Genomic DNA, 18,467 nt, shown 5'->3' on the forward strand with positions numbered 1-18,467 from the left:
TGGATGGTGTTAAGAGATAGATGGGAGGGGTTGAATGGAGCTGATAACAAGATAACGCATGTAAAATATACTGTGTACGTAAAATAGCACATTCAAAAATATTTGGCAAATAGAAAACGGAATGGACAGATGGGGAGAGGTGGAGGGACTAAAAACAAACTAAATATAACTATTGTAAAATAGATTGTGTCTGTAAAATGTATATAGTATGTATAAGCTGGAAGTAGAAGCCTAAGTCTTGTTATTTATTAGTTTACTCCAATTAGGCAGGAGTGGAAATGTTTGTGTGTGTATTTGTATGTATGTAGGTATTTGTATGTATGTACACTACTGTTCAAAAGTTTGGGGTCACTTAGAAATGTCTTTGTTTTCTGCCCATTAAAATGACATCAAATTGATCAGAAATACAGTGTAGACATTGTTCATGTTGTAAATGACTATTGTAGCTGGAAACGGCTGATTTTATCAGCAACCATCACCCCTGTGTTCCAATGGCACGTTGTGTTAGCTAATCCAAGTTGAACATTTTAAAAGGCTAATTGATCATTAGAAAACCCCTTTGCAAGTATGTTAGCACAGCTGAAAACTGTTGAAATTGTCTGTAAAACTCAAAACTCAAAAAAAGGAATAAAGTTTTGAAGTCGGGTTTGTCATGTAAAAATGTGTTATTCAATGCATTTCTATGGGCTATAGCAGTAAAGGCAACATTCAATGTTTCATCAAACATTTTTTAAATATTTTTTACACCAACAGGAGTCCTAAAATTCAAAACGAAATGGCTAAATTATGCATTTTATGACTATCTTAAAACAATTCCAAATGTTAGCTGTGTAGCTATTGCATGGGCTCCTGAGTGGTGCAGCGGTCTATAAGCAACTGCATCGCAGTGCTAGAGGCGTCACTACAGACCCTGGTTCGATCCTGGGCTGTATCACATCTGGCTGTGATCGGGAGTCGCATAGGGCGACGCAACAATTGGCTCAGTGTCGTCCTGGTCAGGGTTCGGACGGCGTAGGCTGTCATTGTAAATAAGAATTTGTTCTTACCTAACTTGCTAGTTAAATACAGGTTAAATAAAACATTCATAAATAAACAATGTGCGATCTAAGGGCTTAGTTAACAGACAACCTTGGAGAATACACTTCAGTCACTTGGAGAACTGAGCACAAAGGCGGCAGACAGAGTATTGCTGAATCAAGGCGATGTGCGGTTGCTATCTGGATGGCATTGTTAAAGCAAAGAAACGCCGGTCCATTCAGAGCAGAACTCCAGGAGTGCACCTCTCTGCAGACCTCATACAGGCGGAATGGCATAACACTGGCGTGCAAATCTCCCTCACAGTAGATGATTTGATGGACAGTGGCAGAGAGCGCTGAGGTCAAATCCAGCAGCATTTTCACCATTATCCCAGAGATGGATTATTCTCGGCTCAGTGCTGTAGCCGACCGGCTCCTTTAACTTTTTTTCTCAGAGTCTGGAGCCAGTGTCTGCTGCCAGCCAGGGCTGGAGGATAGATAGCACTCCGTCTGTCTATCTATCTAGGCCTGGTAATCCTATCTGACAGGAGGTTGTCAGCCATTTTGCAGGAACCTGTGGTGTTTAAAACACATTACACTGAGTCACACCACTCAACCCATCTCGTAGGGTTTAGATACATCTCTCGGTAAAACATTTCATCCTTGACCGTGTCTTTCTCGCCCCTGGAGTGGATATCCATCGAGCGGGGGAGTAGTGAGAGTGTCGGCCACTGCAGTGAAGATACAGAGAGAAAGAGAAACAGAGAGAGTCAGAGATGGAGACTGACTAACTCTGACACCCATCGAATGTTAGCCTCAAAACATGGAAATTTGTGGAGTGGTTGAAAAACTTCAACTGTATATATATAAGTTGGAGGTTTACATACACTTAGGTTGGAGTCATTAAAACGTGTTTTTCCAACCATTTCTTGTTAACAAACTATAGTTTTGGCAAGTCGGTTAGGACATCTGCTTTGTGCACAACACAAGTCATTTTTCCAATAATTGTTTACAGACAGATTATTTCACTGTATCACAATTCCAGTGGGTCAGAAGTTTACATACACCAAGTTGACTGTGCCTTTAAACAGCTAAAAATTCCAGAAAATTATGCCATGGCTTTAGAAGCTTCTGATAGGCTAATTTACGTAATTTGAGTCAATTGGAGGCGTACCTGTGGATGTATTTCAAGTCATACCTTCAAACTCAGTGCCTCTTTGCTTGACATCATGGGAAAATTAAAAGAAATCAGCCAAGACATCAGAAAAAAATTGTAGACCTCCACAAGTCTGGTTCATCATTGGGAGCAGTTTCCAAACGCCTGAAGGTATCACGTTCATCTGTACAAACAATAGTATGCACTTATAAACACCATGGGACCACACAACCGTCATACCGCTCAGGAAGGAGACGCGTTCTGTCTCCTAGAGGTGAACGTACTTTGGTGCGAAAAGTGCAAATCACTGCCAGAACAACAGTAAAGGACCTTGTGAAGATGCTGGAGGAAACAGGTACAAAAGTATCTATATCCACAGTAAAACGAGTCCAATATCGACATAACCTGAAAGGCCGCTCAGCAAGGAAGAAGCCACTGCTCCAAAACCGCCAAAAAAAAGATAGACTATGGTTTGCAGCTGCACATGGGGACAAAGATTGTACTTTTTGGAGAAATGTCCTCTGGTCTGATGAAACAAAAATAGAACTGTTTGGCTACAATGACCATTGTTATGTTTGGAGGAAAAAGGGAGGGGCTAGCAAGCCGAAGAACACCATCCCAACCGTGAAAGCACGGGGGTGGCAGCATCCCCCTGTGGGGGTGCTTTGCTGCAGGGGGGACTGATGCACTTCACAAAATAGATGGCATCATGAGGTTTAGGGTTAAATGGCTTAAGGACAACAAAGTCAAGGTATTGGAGTGGCCATCACAAAGCCCTTACTTCAATCCTATAGAAAATTTGTTCGCAGAACTGAAAAAGCGTGTGCGAGCAAGGCCTACAAACCTGACTCAGTTACACCAGCTCTGTCAGGAGGAATGGGCCAGAATTCACCCAATTTATTGGTGGAAGCTTGTGGAAGGCTACCCGAAACGTTTGACCCAAGTTAAACAATTTAAAGGCAATGCTACCAAATACTAATTGAGTGTATGTAAACTTCTGAGCCACTGGGAATGTGATGAAAGAAATAAAAGCTGGAATAAATCACTCTACTATTTTTCTGACATTTTACATTCTTAAAATAAAGTGGTGATCCATACTGACCAAAAACAAGGCATTTTTACTAGGATTAAATGTCAGGAATTGTGAAAAACTGAGTTTAAATGTATTTGGCTAAGGTGTATGTAAACCGCCGACTTCAACTGTATGTGTAAAACAGTCGAGGTGATAGAGCAACAAACCTGGAATAAAAAACAAAATGTGTATGGGTGAAGAGAGGGTTGGAATTACAGGTTTACTCACTCTGGATTGTCAGTACTGCATGTATTCTTTGCTATCGTGCCATCGCTGTGTCAGGGTCGATTTGGAGTTAAAATTATTTTCCCTTTATGGGTAGTGTGATGACTAAGACTTATTTTTACTTGCAGTCATTAGCGGCTGTTGGAATGCATGTTCCTTATTCCTTCTTGTTGGACTATAACAGGATATAATAAGGACTACACGAAATATATCTCTCTGCCGATAGGCAGCGTGCATGTAAATGGACAAAAGAAAAGGTCTTGCGATATTTATAGGTACTTATCTCTTAATGTTTTCAAACAATTGGATCCAATGAACTGACAAGACTGGGCTGACATGCTCGTAGCGTTTGCTAGGACTTTCTTAATATGAGCATGAAGCTATAATATTGTGCTCTTATTACTTATAATAATATTATTTATTATTATTTCATTTTTGTGACTGTTCTCCATGTTATTTGGTTAGTTCTCTTAGGTCTTAGTGACAACAGACCTCCTAGATATGGGGGAGGTTTTAGTGGGTGGAATATTAGGACAATTGGAGGTTTACACAGTTCCAGATACAGTTTTCTTAACAGGGAAAGTACTATGGTACAACTATATGGACACTTAATCATCATGGTGCTTTTTAATGGTACGTTTACAAACATTGGTTGTGGTAAGTATAATTGACACTTGGGTATTATTATGGTAAATGGGGAAATAAGTATAGCCAGTTACAATTGCAATGACTTAGCAGATCATAAAAAAAGACAAAACAGGTTTTCCTGGCAAAAAGATAAATAATATATATATTGTTTATAGGAAACTCAATCTACAAATATAGATAAGGTTGGGTGGGAAAAGGACTGGGAGGGAGAATATATATTTTGTCAAGGGCAAAGAAACTCAAAAGTGATTATACTAATTAACAACAATTTTGATCTAATTGTGCAAACTCTGAAAACAGATCCTCAAGGAAGAAGGATCCTTTGAAATATGCTATTGGCCCAAAAACAGATCTGGCTAATTAATCTATATGGGCCAAATAATGATGATCCACACTTTTTCGAAAATATATATAATAATCTATTGAGCTCACAAGCAACGAATTCATCTATTATGGTGGGAGATAATACGGTTTTAAGTACCTGAATAGATCGTAAAGGAAATCACTCTACAAACTATCCCCCTCACACACTGAAGGAGATCATGAAGATCATGGATACATTAGAACTAGTGGATATATAGAGGTTGAAAAACCCTGCCCTAGTGAAATATACACGGAGGCGACTTAATTAAGTTAGCTGTCTTAAATACTTCCTGGTCTCATTCTTGCTGGCATCAAAAGTATTAATAGGATACCGAATTGGCCTTCATTTAACACTTACAGAATTTCCATGTGGACGGGGATATTGGCAATGATATCAAAGCATACTGGATTACAATGTGTTCTTAACTAAAACAAAAAGATTAATAATCAACTTTTTTCTGCACAACACAAGCACCAGTCAAAAAAGTTGACACACCTACTCATTCAAGGGTTTCTTTATTTTTACTATTTTCTACATTGTAGAATAATAGTGAAGACATCAAAACTATGAAATAACACATCATGTAGTAACCAAGAAACAAATCAACATTTATTTTATATTTGAGATTCTTCAAAGTAGCCAACCTTTGCCTTGATGACAGCTTTGTACACTCTTGGCATTCTCTCAACCAGCTTCACCTGGAATGCTTTTCCAACAGTCTTGAAGGAGTTCCCAAATATGCTGAGCACTTGTTGGTTGCTTTTCCACTATAATGTGTATGTGGCAACTATGAAAGTGAACTGTGTTTGCGTGTGATCAGGGGTGTATTCATTCCACCGATTCTGTTAAAAACATACCTGAATTTGTCAAATAGAAACTCTTGTTTGCAACAGTTCGATTAATAATTACACCCTAGATCAGCTAGATGCATGCAAGAGTGTGCAAAGTGGTGTTGAACGTGTCCCTGTCTGTCACTGTGACATTGATTACTCCAATTTCTCTCTCGACCTGTGTACCTCCAGTGCATTCGGAAAGTGTTCAGACCCCTTCCCTTTTTCAACACTTTGTTACGTTACAGCCTTATTCTAAAATGGATTAAATCAAATACAAAAAATCCTCAATCTACACACAATACCCCATAACGACAAAGCGAAAACAGGTTTAGACATTTTTGAAACTGTATAATGAAATTAAAACAGAAATTACTTATGTAAATAGGTATTCAGAACCTTTGCTGTAAGACTCGAAATTGAGCTCAGGTGCATCCTGTTTCCATTGATCATACTTGATATGTTTCTAAAACTTGGTTGGAGTCCACTTGTGGTAATTCAATTAATTGGACATGATTTGGAAAAGCACACACCTGTCTATATAAGGTCCCACAGTTGACAGTGCATGTCAGAACAAAAAACAAGAAATGAGGTCGAAGGAATTGTCCAGAGAGATCAGAGACAGGTTTGTGTCGAATAACAGATCTAGGGAAGGGTATAAAAAAATGTCTGCAGCATTGAAGGTCAATGGAAGAAGTTTTGGGGGTGACCAAGAACCCAATGGTCACTCAGTGGCAGGAACTGGGAGACTAGTCAGGATCAAGGGAAAGATTAACGGAGCAAAGTACAGAGGAGATCCTTGGCAAGCTGGATGCAGTCTATCACAGTGCCATCCGTTTTGTCACCAAAGCCCCATATACCACCCACCACTGCTATGCTCTGTATGCTCTCGTCGGCTGGCCCTCGCTACATATTCGTCGCCAGACCCACCGGCTCCAGGTCATCTATAAGTCTTTGCTAGGTAACGCTCCGCCTTATCTCAGCTCACTGGTCACCATAACACCCACCCGTAGCACACGCTCCAGCAGGTATATTTCACTGGTCATCCCCAAAGCCAACACCTCCTTTGGCGCCTTTCTTTCCAGTTATCTGCTGCCAATGACTGGAACGAATTGCAAAAATCGCTGAAGTTGGAGACATATCTCCCTCACTAACTTTAAGCATCAGCTATCTGAGCAGCTTACTGATCGCTGCAGCACACAGCCCATCTATAAATAGCACATCCAATCAACCTACCTCATCCCCATATTGTTTTTATTACTTTTTTGCACACCAGTATTTCTACTTGCACATCATCATCTGCACATCTATCACTCCAATGTTAATTTGCTAAATTGTAATTACGCTACTATGGCCTATTTATTGTCTAACCTCCATAAGCCATTTGCACACACTGTATAGACTTTCTATTGTGTTATTGACTGTACGTTTGTTTATTTCATGTGTAACTCTGTGTTGTTGTTTGTGTCGCACTGCTTTACTTTATCTTGGCCAGGTCGCAGTTGCAAATGAGAACTTGTTCTCAACTGGCCTACCTGGTTAAATAAAGGTGAAATAAAACATGTAAAAATATCCTATGCCAAGATAATAATCCACCTGACAGCATGTGGCATATCAAGATTAAACAGAATGATCATTTCACAGGTGCACCTTGTGCTGGGGACAATATAAGGCCACTTTTGTCACACAACACAATGCCACAGATGTCTAAAGTTTTGAGGGAGTGTGCAACTGGCATGCTGACTGCAGGAATGTCCACCAGAGCTGGTGGCAGGGAATTTAATGTTAATTTCTCCACCATAAGCCGCCTCCAACGTCATTTTAGATAACTTTGCAGTAAGTCCAACCAGCTTCACAACCGCAAACCACATGTATGGGGTCGTGTGGGTGAGCGGTTTACTGATGTCAACACTGTGAACCGAGCGCCCCATGGTGGCGATGGGGTTATGGTATGGGCAGGCAAAAGCTACGGACAACGAACAAATTGCCTTTTATTGATGGCAATTTGAATGCACAGAGATACCGTGACGAGATCCTGAGGCCCGTTGTCGTGCCAGTCATCCGCAGCCATCACCTCATGTTTCAGCATGATAATGCACCGCCCCATGTCACAAGGATCTGTACACAATTCCTGGAATTGTAGCATGTAGCACTTATATTTTTTGTTCAGTATATACATTTTTTGGAGTTTCCACCTCCATTTCTCCCATAATTAATTTTACAGACACAAAACGATCCCACCATGTCGAACAAACAAATGATGTTTCCATCCCAGCTGTCGTGACTTTGTTTTATATGGTAGGACTTTACTCGCATAAAAAAAACGTTAGTGAAATGGATTCTCAAAGCAAACAAAGTTTGGAGTCAAATAAAGATCCTTTGAAGCTTAAGCCAGTGGTCAAAGTCTGTTGGCTGTGACTGCAGCTCGAGCCGCATAGACAAATGCAAACAAGAGGCAACTCTCCTTTAGATTCCACTCTTAGTTTTTTACACCTTGTGATTTTTTCCCTCTGCCTGGCACTGTTTTAAACTGTTAAAAGTCAGATGAAAAAATATTATATAAAACTGTGAACGTATGTGGGAGGACAAAATGGGGAGGCAGAAACTGCTGACAGAAGGTAAACAAAGAGAATTTTCCGGGGGAGAGAGTGTGAAGCTAAGCAGCTCCGCCACAAGCGCTTCTGTCAGAGTTCCCCTCACACTGATAACAATTATAGTGACTGAACACCCTCATTATTTATTGAGAAGCGAGTACACAGGACTGATTGAAAACAAAAAAAGGAAAACAGCAAGAGCAACAGTAAAGGATCCACTATTTGAGGTCGAGAAAAATAAGAGAAAAAGGGTATGGATTTGTAGTGATAGCGGAGATTTGACCAGGAGGCCATTGATCAAGCGGTTGATAGAGAACAGACAATCTTTGGGTTTGATTCAGGTTGCTTAAGAAATCAAAACCTTTAATAGGGGTTGAAGAAAGAACTGGGTAGAAATATGAGAAGCATGCCAATCAGCCCAAATTAGTAACAGGCACCCAAATAAAACCCGAGTGAAAATAGCATAACTGTGGCACCATGATGCAATGAACCAAAAAAAGTATCCTTACCTGGGAGCCTTGTCTTGAGCTGCTGGTGGCAATGATGGCAGGAACTTCAAAGAACGAGAGAGAAAAAGAAAATCACAAATCAAACACTGAAAGCCTGACAATGAATTGTTTATTTATTTTATTTAACCTTTAACTAAGCAAGTCAAACCATTTAGACTGGTTGACAGAAATGTGCACCAAAGATATACAGTGGGGAGAACAAGTATTTGATACACTGCCGATTTTGCAAGTTTTCCTACTTACAAAGCATGTAGAGGTCTGTAATTTTTATCATAGGTACACTTCAACTGTGCGAGACGGAATCTAAAAAAAAATCCAGAACATCACATCGTATGATTTTTAAGTAATTAATTTGCATTTTATTGCATGACATAAGTATTTGATACACCAGAAAAGCTTTGTTTGCAATTAGAGATCATACATTTCCTGTAGTTCTTGACCAGTTTTGCACACACTGCAGCAGGGATTTTGGCCCACTCCTCCATACAGACCTTCTCCAGATCCTTCAGGTTTCGGGGCTGTCGCTGGGCAATACGGACTTTCAGCTCCCTCCAAAGATTTTCTATTGGGTTCAGGTCTGGCGACTGGCTAGGCCACTCCAGGACCTTGAGATGTTTCTTATGGAGCCACTCCTTAGTTGCCCTGGCTGTGTGTTTCGGGTCGTTGTCATGCTGGAAGACCCAGCCACGACCCATCGTCAATGCACTTACTGAGGGAAGGAGGTTGTTGGCCAAGATCTCGATACATGGCCCCATCCATCCTCCCCTCAATACGGTGCAGTCATCCTGTCCCCTTTGCAGAACAGCATCCCCAAAGAATGATGTTTCCACCTCCATGCTTCACGGTTGGGATGGTGTTCTTGGGGTTGTACTCATCCTTCTTCTTCCTCCAAACACGGCGAGTGGAGTTTAGACCAAAAAGCTCTATTTTTGTCTCATCAGACCATGACCTTCTCCCATTCCTCCTCTGGATCATCCAGATGGTCATTGGCAAACTTCAGACGGGCCTGGACATGCGCTGGTTTGAGCAGGGGGACCTTGCGTGCGCTGCAGGATTTTAATCCATGACGGCGTAGTGTGTTATTAATGGTTTTCTTTGAGACTGTGGTCCCAGCTCTCTTCAGGTCATTGACCAGGTCCTGCCGTGTAGTTCTGGGCTGATCCCTCACCATCCTCATGATCATTGATACCCTACGAGGTGAGATCTTGCATGGAGCCCCAGACCGAGGGTGATTGACCGTCATCTTGAACTTCTTCCATTTTCTAATAATTGTGCTAACAGTTGTTGCCTTCTCACCAAACTCTCAATCAAACAGACTCCAACCTCTCCACAATGGCCAAGACCAGAGAGCTGTGTAAGGACATCAGGGATACAATTGTAGACCTGCACAAGGCTGGGATGGGCCTATTGTCCTGTAGCCCATCCCAGCCTTGTGCAGGTCTACAATTGTATCCCTGATGTCCTTACACAGCTCTCTGTTCTTGGCCATTGTGGAGAGGTTGGAGTCTGTTTGATTGAGAGTGTGGACAGGTGTCTTTTATTCAGGTAACGAGTTCAAACAGGTGCAGTTAATACAGGTAATGAGTGGAGAACAGGAGGGCTTCTTAAAGAAAAACTAACAGGTCTGTGAGAGCTGGAATTCTTACTGGTTGGTAGGTTTTCAAATATTTATGTCATGCAATAAAATGCAAATGAATTACTTAAAAATCATACAATGTGATTTTCTGGATTTTTGTTTTGGATTTTTGGGGGTAATTTTTGATTCCGTCTCTCACAGCTGAAGTGTACCTATGATAAAAATTACAGACTACATGCTTTGTAAGTAGGAAAACCTGCAAAATCGTCAGTGTATCAAATACTTGTTCTCCCCACTGTATATTGTCCCGAGGGGTTTATAGTCACGACTCTAATCAGTATAGAGGAACCTGCCTAATGAAACATCATTGGGGCCCATCATAGCAGAAAGGTTAGTTAGTAGGAGATATAACAGACCCTCAGGGAGGAAGCTCTTTCCCGTGTGTGTCTGTGTTTGTTTCTGATAGTACGCAGTCTGTGTGCACCACCATTCATCTATGAAAGTTTGCAATTAGACCATGGGGAGCCTATATCCAATTTTAATGCTATCGATTCAATGCAAAAGGGGCCTTCGCATGAGGATTCCAAATCAATACTGAGGATCAAAACAGCAGTTTGGAGAATATATTTCTATACTAGTCAATTCGACATTAGCTGGCTGCTGTGTGTGTGTGTGTGTTGGGGCTTCTAACAGCTTCATATCTAAATGTAATCACCAGATAGAGCTGAAGAGTCACATTTCCCGTGTTGTGTAAAATAGTCTTCCGAGGCTCAAACACACAGAGAGAGAGAGAGAGAGAGAGAGAGAGAGAGAGATAAAGAGAGAGGTGTTGATAAGAAGCAGGAGCCCTAGTCTGAGGGGAAGCCAGCCAGGACACAGAATATAGCCTTATGAATATACTACTGCCTAGCACAGGCCTGGGCAACTCCAGTCCTCGGGGGCCTGATTGGTGTCCCACTTTTCCCCCAGTCCCAGCTAACAAACCTGACTCCAATAATGAACTAATAATGATCTTCAGTTAAAAATGCAATTAGTTTAAAATCAGGTGTGCTTGCTAGGGATGGGGGAAAAGTGTAAGACCAATCAGGCCGCCGAGGCCTATACTTTCTATGTACTTAACACCACTAAAACATTTTCCACATCTGTGTTGTAGATTCCATATTATAAACTGGGTGGTTCGAGCTCGGAATGCTGATTGGCGTTGCGCTGTGCCTTAGAACATCCCTGGCCGCATACCACACTCCCTCGTGCCTTATTGCCTACATTTTTTGGGAATATGTATTTTTAGAGTATGTGAATCTGTGGCAATAGAAACGCAACCTAGGCATTGATAGTGACATCTTCTTACCAACTGAGCCACACGGGAGATTCATTTCATCAACCAACCCACACATTATGTACACTGAGAAAGAGTCAATCGTTTCTACCTACAACTACTAAAGATTCGTTCCTCTACTGAATAATGAGGAAATTAGCAAATGATGGTGCACTGCGTTATTGTTTCATGTTAAAGACATGGCAGCTAATTGTAATGGAGCGAATGTATTGTAATATGGTGAATTATACGGAATTGGGAAGCCAAGATTCATGAAATATGAATTTATGAGTACAAAACGCTTGTTGAACAATTATATCATTCTATCCAACCTTGATGGCCTATCAGCAGGACAATAGACCCTTACCGAGTTAACCAAATGCATTGTTTTCTAACCACATCTGGATGGATCCATAACGAATTGCTTTGGGAATAAATATGACTGAACAACAGAAATATTGGAATAAAGTAGGCTAATGAAGGCAACAAATAGTTGGAACACCCAAAGTCATCCAATTGTTATAATAGGATTTGCAGCAATAGCCTAATAGCAATAGCCTGTGGTCAACTATTTCAGCACCGTTTCACGCTGCTCTGAGACAAGCATGGGGACTGGTCTTGATAAATCAATGAGATTATTATGTTCACTGAATCTCCGGTTGGGCCAGTCACGTTGTACAGTGCCATATTGAGGGTGCCATATTGAGAACCCTGAGGGTTTCGATTTTCTTGGAAAAGAAACAATAAACAAATGAATTAGCTAAATGAATTAAGCTATCCCATATAATATGTTCTAACAAAAAGTTTTAAATTCTCTAGTACAGCCAATATTAAAACAGTCAAAAGCTTCTCAAAGATGCCTTCTGGTGGTCTAACTAACACTAACCAGCATTATGGCAACAATGGCTGACACTTAAATAACGTGCCATAGAATTCTGCAGCAGCCCGCAAGGTGTTCTGCAATACGACACAATTTTTAAAAGGAAGAACCACTATGTCCATTAGCCCTACACCATTTCACCCACACAGTAACATTGGGAAAAAAACAATGCATTTTCTCTGTGACAATCCAGCTGTTTTTTTTTAAACCTTGTTACATTTCCAAGCAAGAAACCAAAAATTGCCACTCAAACAGAAGGGGGGGGGACTATCAAAGAGTCACCAACAACAAACAAAACAAGTGCAGTTCTAGGAGGGCTTCTGAAAGACACTCAAGGGGGTGTCCACTAGCAACAACAAATGGGACCTAAAAGACACCCATATTGAGGGCCCACTACATTTGCCCAAGAGAAGGCAAACAAAATTAAAACTCACACCTGTGCAGGCACAGGTGAAACACCTTCTGACATATGAGATGACAAGGCAGCACAGGTGTAACATATACTGACTAACAAGGTGACACCAATCGGTGTGCCCAACTTGCTAACGTCCAAAGTAAAAAATATACAGTGCCAGTCAAAGGTTTGTACACAACTACTCACTCAAGGGTTTTCTTTATTTTTACTATTTTCTACATTGTAGAATAAAAGTGAAGACATCAACATTATGAATTAACACATATGGAATCACGTAGTAACCAAGAAAGTGTTAAACAAATCAAAATATATTTTATCATTTAGATTCTTCAAAGTAGCCACCCTTTGCCTTGATGACAGCTTTGCACACTCTTGGCATTCTCTCAACCAGTTTCATGAGGAATGCTTTTCCAACAGTCTTGAATGAGTTCCCACATATGCTGTGCACTTGTTGGCTGCTTTTCCTTCTCTCTGCCGTCCAACTCCTCCCAAACCATCTCAATTGGGTTGAGGTTTGGTGATTGTGGAGGCCAGGTCATCTGATGCAGCACTCCATCACTCTCCTTGGTCAAATAGCCATTACACAACCCGGAGGTGTGTTGGGTCATTGTTCTGTTGAAAAACAAATGACAGTCCCAATAAGCGCAAACCAGATGGGATGGCGTATTATTGCAGAATGCTGTGGGAGCCATGCTGGTTAAGTGCGCCTTGAATTCTAAATAAATCACAGACAGTGTCACCAGCAAAGCACCCCCACACCATAACATTCTCCGCCATGCTTCCTGGTGGGAACCACACATGTGGAGATCATCCGTTAACCTACTCTGCGCCTCACAAAGACACGGCGGTTGGAACCAAATATCCCAAATTTGGACTCATCAGACCAAGACAGATTTCCACCGGTCTAATGTCCATTGCTCGTGTTTCTTGGCCTAAGCAAGTCTCCTCCTCTTATTGGTGTCCTTTAGTACTGGTTTCTTTGCAGCAATTCGACCATGAAGGCCTGATTCATGCAGTCTCCTCTGAACAGTTGATGTTGAGATGTGTCTGTTACTTGATCTCTGAAGCATTTATTTGGGCTGTAATCTACGGTGCAGTTAACTTTAATGAGCGTATCCTCTGCAGCAGCGGTAACTCTGGGTCTTCCTTTCCTGTGTCAGTCCTCATGAGGGTCAGTTTCATTATGGCGCTTGATAGTTTTTGCAACTGCACTTGAAGAAACTTTCAAAGTTCTTGACATTTTTCGAATTGACTGACATTCATGTCTTAAAGTAATGATGGACTGTCATTTCTCTTTGCTTATTTGAGATGTTCTTGCCATAATATGGACTTGGTCTTTTACCAAATAGGGCTATCTTCTGTGTACCACCCCTACCGTGTCACAACACAACTGATTGGCTCAAACGTATATTAAGGAAAGAAACTCCACAATTGAACTTTTAACAAGGCACACCTGTTAATTGAAATGCATTCCAGGTGCCTACCTCATGAAGCTCGTTGAGAGATCGCCAAGAGTGTGCAAAGCTGCTCCGTTCATCTTTCCCTCGATCCTGACTAGTCTCCCAGTCCCTGCCGATGACAAACATCCCCACAGCATGATGCTGCAACCACCATGCTTCACCGTTGGTGCCTTGTTTCCTCCAGATGTGACACTTGGCATTCAGGCCAAAGAGTTCAGTCATGGTTTCATCAGACCAGATAATCTTGTTTCTCATTGTCTGCGAGTCCTTTAGGTGCCTTTTGGAAAACTCCCAAGTGGGCTGTCATGTGCCTTTTACTGAGGAGTGGCTTACGTCTGGCCACTCTACCATAAATTCCTGATTGGTGGAGTGCTGCAGAGATGGTTGTCCTTCTGGAAGTTTCTCCCATCTCCACAGAGGTACTCTGGAACTCTGTAAGAGTGACCATCAGGTTCTTGTTCACCTCCCTGAACAAGGCCCTCCCCCCCGATTGCTCAGTTTGGCCGGACGGCCAGGTCTAGGAAGAGTCTTGGTGGTTCCAAACTTCTTACATATCAGAATGATGGAGGCCACTGCAGACATTTTTTGGTACTCTCCCCAGATCTGTGCCTCGACACCGCTATGGACAATTCCTTCGTCCTCACAGTTTGGTTTTTGTTCTGACATGCACTGTCAACTGTGGGACCTTATATAGACAGGTGTGCCTTTCCAAATAATGTTCAATCAATTGAATTTACCACAGATAGACTCCAATAAAGTTGTAGAAACATCTCAAGGATGATCAATGGAAACAGGATGCACTTGAGGTCAATTTCGAGGCTCATAGCAAAGGGTCTGAATACTTATGTAAATAAGGTATCTGTTTTTTATTTTTAATACATTTGCAACCATTTCTAAAAACATGTTTTCACTTAGTCATTATGAGGTATTGAGTGTAGATTGATGAGTAAAAAAAATGCAATAATTTAAAACATTTTAGAATAAGGCTGTAACATAACAAAATGTGGAAAAGGTCAAGGGGTCTGAAAACTTTCCGAATGCACTGTATATACATGGCTTCAGATCAAACTCTACATTGGGACTGAAAGGAGCAAGGGTCTTAAATTAAATGATCCAGGCCGCCTCTTGTTTTAACAATAAATTGTCAAGGTCCCTCCGTCTCTTAGGGAGGGTGACGTGTTCGATGCCAGCGAAGGGATGAAATAGAGTGGTTCGCTTTTAAAAAGTGGGCCGCCCGCAACTGGGTACGTCGAGTTTCTGCACCTAATGGTGCTACGATGCTCAGAGATTCTTACTTTTAGTTTGAGCTTTGTTTTGCTCACATAATTTTTACCACAAGGACAAGTTATAAGATAAATAACTGCCTTAGCGGAGTATGTGATAACAACTTTGATTGGGAACTGTTTCCCTGTTTGGGGCATAGGCGGAAATCCCAGGGGGGACACAACCCCCCCATCCTGGGAAAAATATGATTTATCCCACCCAATATATCACTGTAAACATAACTATGTAATTTCAAAAATATTAATAATATGCAATGAAAGCACTTGTGCTGATTATAGACACTTAATGGCGCGTTTTTAAGTTTCTAAACATTGCGACCCCCGCTCACAATGGTTTTATCCACTGCCTCCCACCCTCCCAGCCCTCAGCAGTGGCACATGATTCAGGTACAGTGCATGTGTGGGAATCTGACAGAGTCTGTCATTGGTGGCTGACCTCCAGTTAGTAGCTCAAAGGATATGTTAGACATTTCTTTACTTCTACCACTCAATACAATAAAACACATTTATAAACATCACCAGTCATCATTTTCGCTGCATTGAATTACAGGTCACTCTTTATGTTAGCTAGCATTTAGCTGACATTTTCTAGCTAGCTACAGTAACATCAACCAGTGTTTGCAGTTGTTTGATTTCGAGTCAATGAGAGGAGCTAGCAATGCAATGTAGTGTTCCTTAGCTGGCAAGGTGACAGAGTGTTCGTGTTTACCATCTGAAAGGCACTCAATGCATGTAGCTAACGTGAGGTTAATCCAGTCAATCGCACCATAGCGATGTTTTATGTTGGTAGGGTTCACACACACAATAGCTGAATTTGCAGAGCTAGCGAGCAAACTGATGGCGCAAACTAAAGCAAACATTAGCTAGCACCTATTCCATTTATGTGGCATCGTCAAAGATGAAGTATTTGCTATCGTTAGTTTATTCCAAGATCAGCATGCAGCTGTAGTGCATGCTGATAAGGTTACCGATAAACTGAACTCCAAATTGAACAGAACTATACTCTCTTCCAACACTGTCTTAAATATCTTTAATGATCTCGTTGGAAAAGCTAAATTGTCGCTAGGGGACTTTGAAGCACCTGTGTGCCAATCCTGGCGTAAACTGGCGATAGCAAAGATTATAGCAAACACAACAGTAACGGAATTGGTGCTGGCTAGCTCTGCAAATTCAGATATTGTGGGAGCCAATATAAATCGATAACAAACTATATTAAAATTGCAAAAGGTTTCAGCATACGTTGTGTAAATGGTGAACTCATTCAGCTGTCAATCCTTGTCACTGCAATCCGTTTCACATTTGCTTGCTGGTTAGCTAGCTACCTGGTAGATCGAAGCCCATCTCGTACTGTAAATAACCTGCACACTGTGTGTGTGTGTGTGTGTGTGTGTGTGTGTGTGTGTGTGTGTGTGTGTGTGTGTGTGTGTGTGTGTGTGTGTGTGCGTAGCCAGCCAGCCAGGTAGAAAAATGACAGAAAAAAGACAGACACAAGAGCATTTTTCAGTACACCAAAACGAAAGGTAAGAACCCTAGTAGCCTAATATCTCAAAGACTAGTTGATAAAATGTTCATAAGAAAGAAGTGAAACGCTATTGGAAATGTTTCATAATGATGTCAATAGGCAGAGCAGGCAACAGATGGCACACAGACAGCAGAGCTGGGGACAGATGGGCAGGGACAGACTGGCAGAGACAGGGAGTCTCAGGTAAGTTTGTTGAGTCTTTGTTTGACAACATTATGAAAGGTTCCCTCTTTTTTAGACTTGCAAAATAGGGACACAATTGGACAATGCCATGGATACCCCCACTCTCAACTTAAACTGGTGACTGAACCAAGATTAGTTTAAGGCAATGGTATTGCTGTTGTGATTAATTGTGTAGTTTTGGGTACCGGTAGTTAGGAGTATGGCAAACACCTTATTTATTTTTTAGGAGACAGACTGTGAGTCAGTGAGGGTGGTGAAAGAGCCAGGGAGAGAGACTTCAGAGGACAGTGTCACAGCCACGGCAGGACCAGGTGTCAACCTTGTTGCAAGCAGCACCAGTATAGGGGACAGTGGCACAGCATTGTACAGTTACCTCAGTGATGGCACAAAACCATATCAGCCACACCCACAATTTATAGAACCGCAAACTCTAGCCAACAGAGTGTTGATGTTTCAAGATAAATTAATTTCCCTGGCTACATTATAATCCATCAATAAAATGAGTGTTGTGTTTTCACTGTAGCCAAGGGTTTTCAAGCCAGCCATCTTTTGGCAAAAGAGAGGATGCTTCCTTCATTAGTGCAGGATTTAGGAACTGGAGAAAAGCCATTGTAAAATTCACAACACATCAAAACTGCCAAACCCACCGCCACTTTGTAACTGTAACAGCACACCAGCTAAATCCAATCAGTGCCCAGTTACCCAGCGCGTGGGGTAAACAGCAGGAGGACGCAAGGCATTGCTTGATGAAAATTGTAAGTTCGGTGCGGCATGTAGTAAGACAGGGACAAGCCTTTAGAGGCCACACGGATGACAGTGGGAATTTATACCAGCTTTTGAAACTTAGGGCAGAAGAGGATGATCCCATTTTACTGAAGTGGTTAACAGAGCGTACCACAAATGTACACAGGTCCCAAAGCACAGAATTAAATTCTGAACATCATGGCCAATACAGTCATTCGAGGCATTGCAGCTGAGATGAGGTCTCTTCCAATTGTACAATTTTCAGTAATTGTTGATGGTACTCAAGATGTCTCTGGTGCTGAACAGGAGAATGTCTGCCTGCGTTATGTTAACTATGACCTTGTCCCTCACGAGGAGTTTATTGGACTATACAGGGTATCGGAGACAACAGGCGAGGGCATTGTGAAAGTGGCAACTGATGTGTTGTTGAGGCTCAAAATTCCCATTTTTGGCTTACGTGGGCAGAGTTACGATGGTGCCTCAAACGTGCAGGAAAATACACAGATGCAGAGGCAATTGTGAGGAGGCAGCAGCCATTAGCCCTCTATGTGCATTGTGGAGCACACTGTGTACATCTGATTACACAGGCTGGCTGCTCAGCCTCCCCACTGATCCAGGATTCCCTTTCTTGGGTCCATCAATTAGGTGTCCTCTATGGCCAGTCAGGAAAGTTTA

The 18,467-nt window shown here is 41.7% G+C and overlaps 1 protein-coding gene across 1 annotated transcript in view; it reads right to left on the reverse strand.

The window, feature by feature from the left end:
• The window catches only part of LOC129821728 (beta-1,3-glucosyltransferase-like), a 154,996-nt gene that overhangs the window by 118,484 nt on the left and 18,045 nt on the right, over positions 1-18,467 (reverse strand). The window contains exon 2 of the mRNA XM_055879328.1: positions 8,415-8,458. Within this exon, the coding sequence (XP_055735303.1) occupies positions 8,415-8,458 (44 nt within the window). The remainder of the gene's footprint in view (positions 1-8,414; positions 8,459-18,467) is intronic.

This window comes from Salvelinus fontinalis, chromosome 24, assembly GCF_029448725.1.
Source record: "Salvelinus fontinalis isolate EN_2023a chromosome 24, ASM2944872v1, whole genome shotgun sequence".
NCBI classification, from domain to species: domain Eukaryota; kingdom Metazoa; phylum Chordata; class Actinopteri; order Salmoniformes; family Salmonidae; genus Salvelinus; species Salvelinus fontinalis.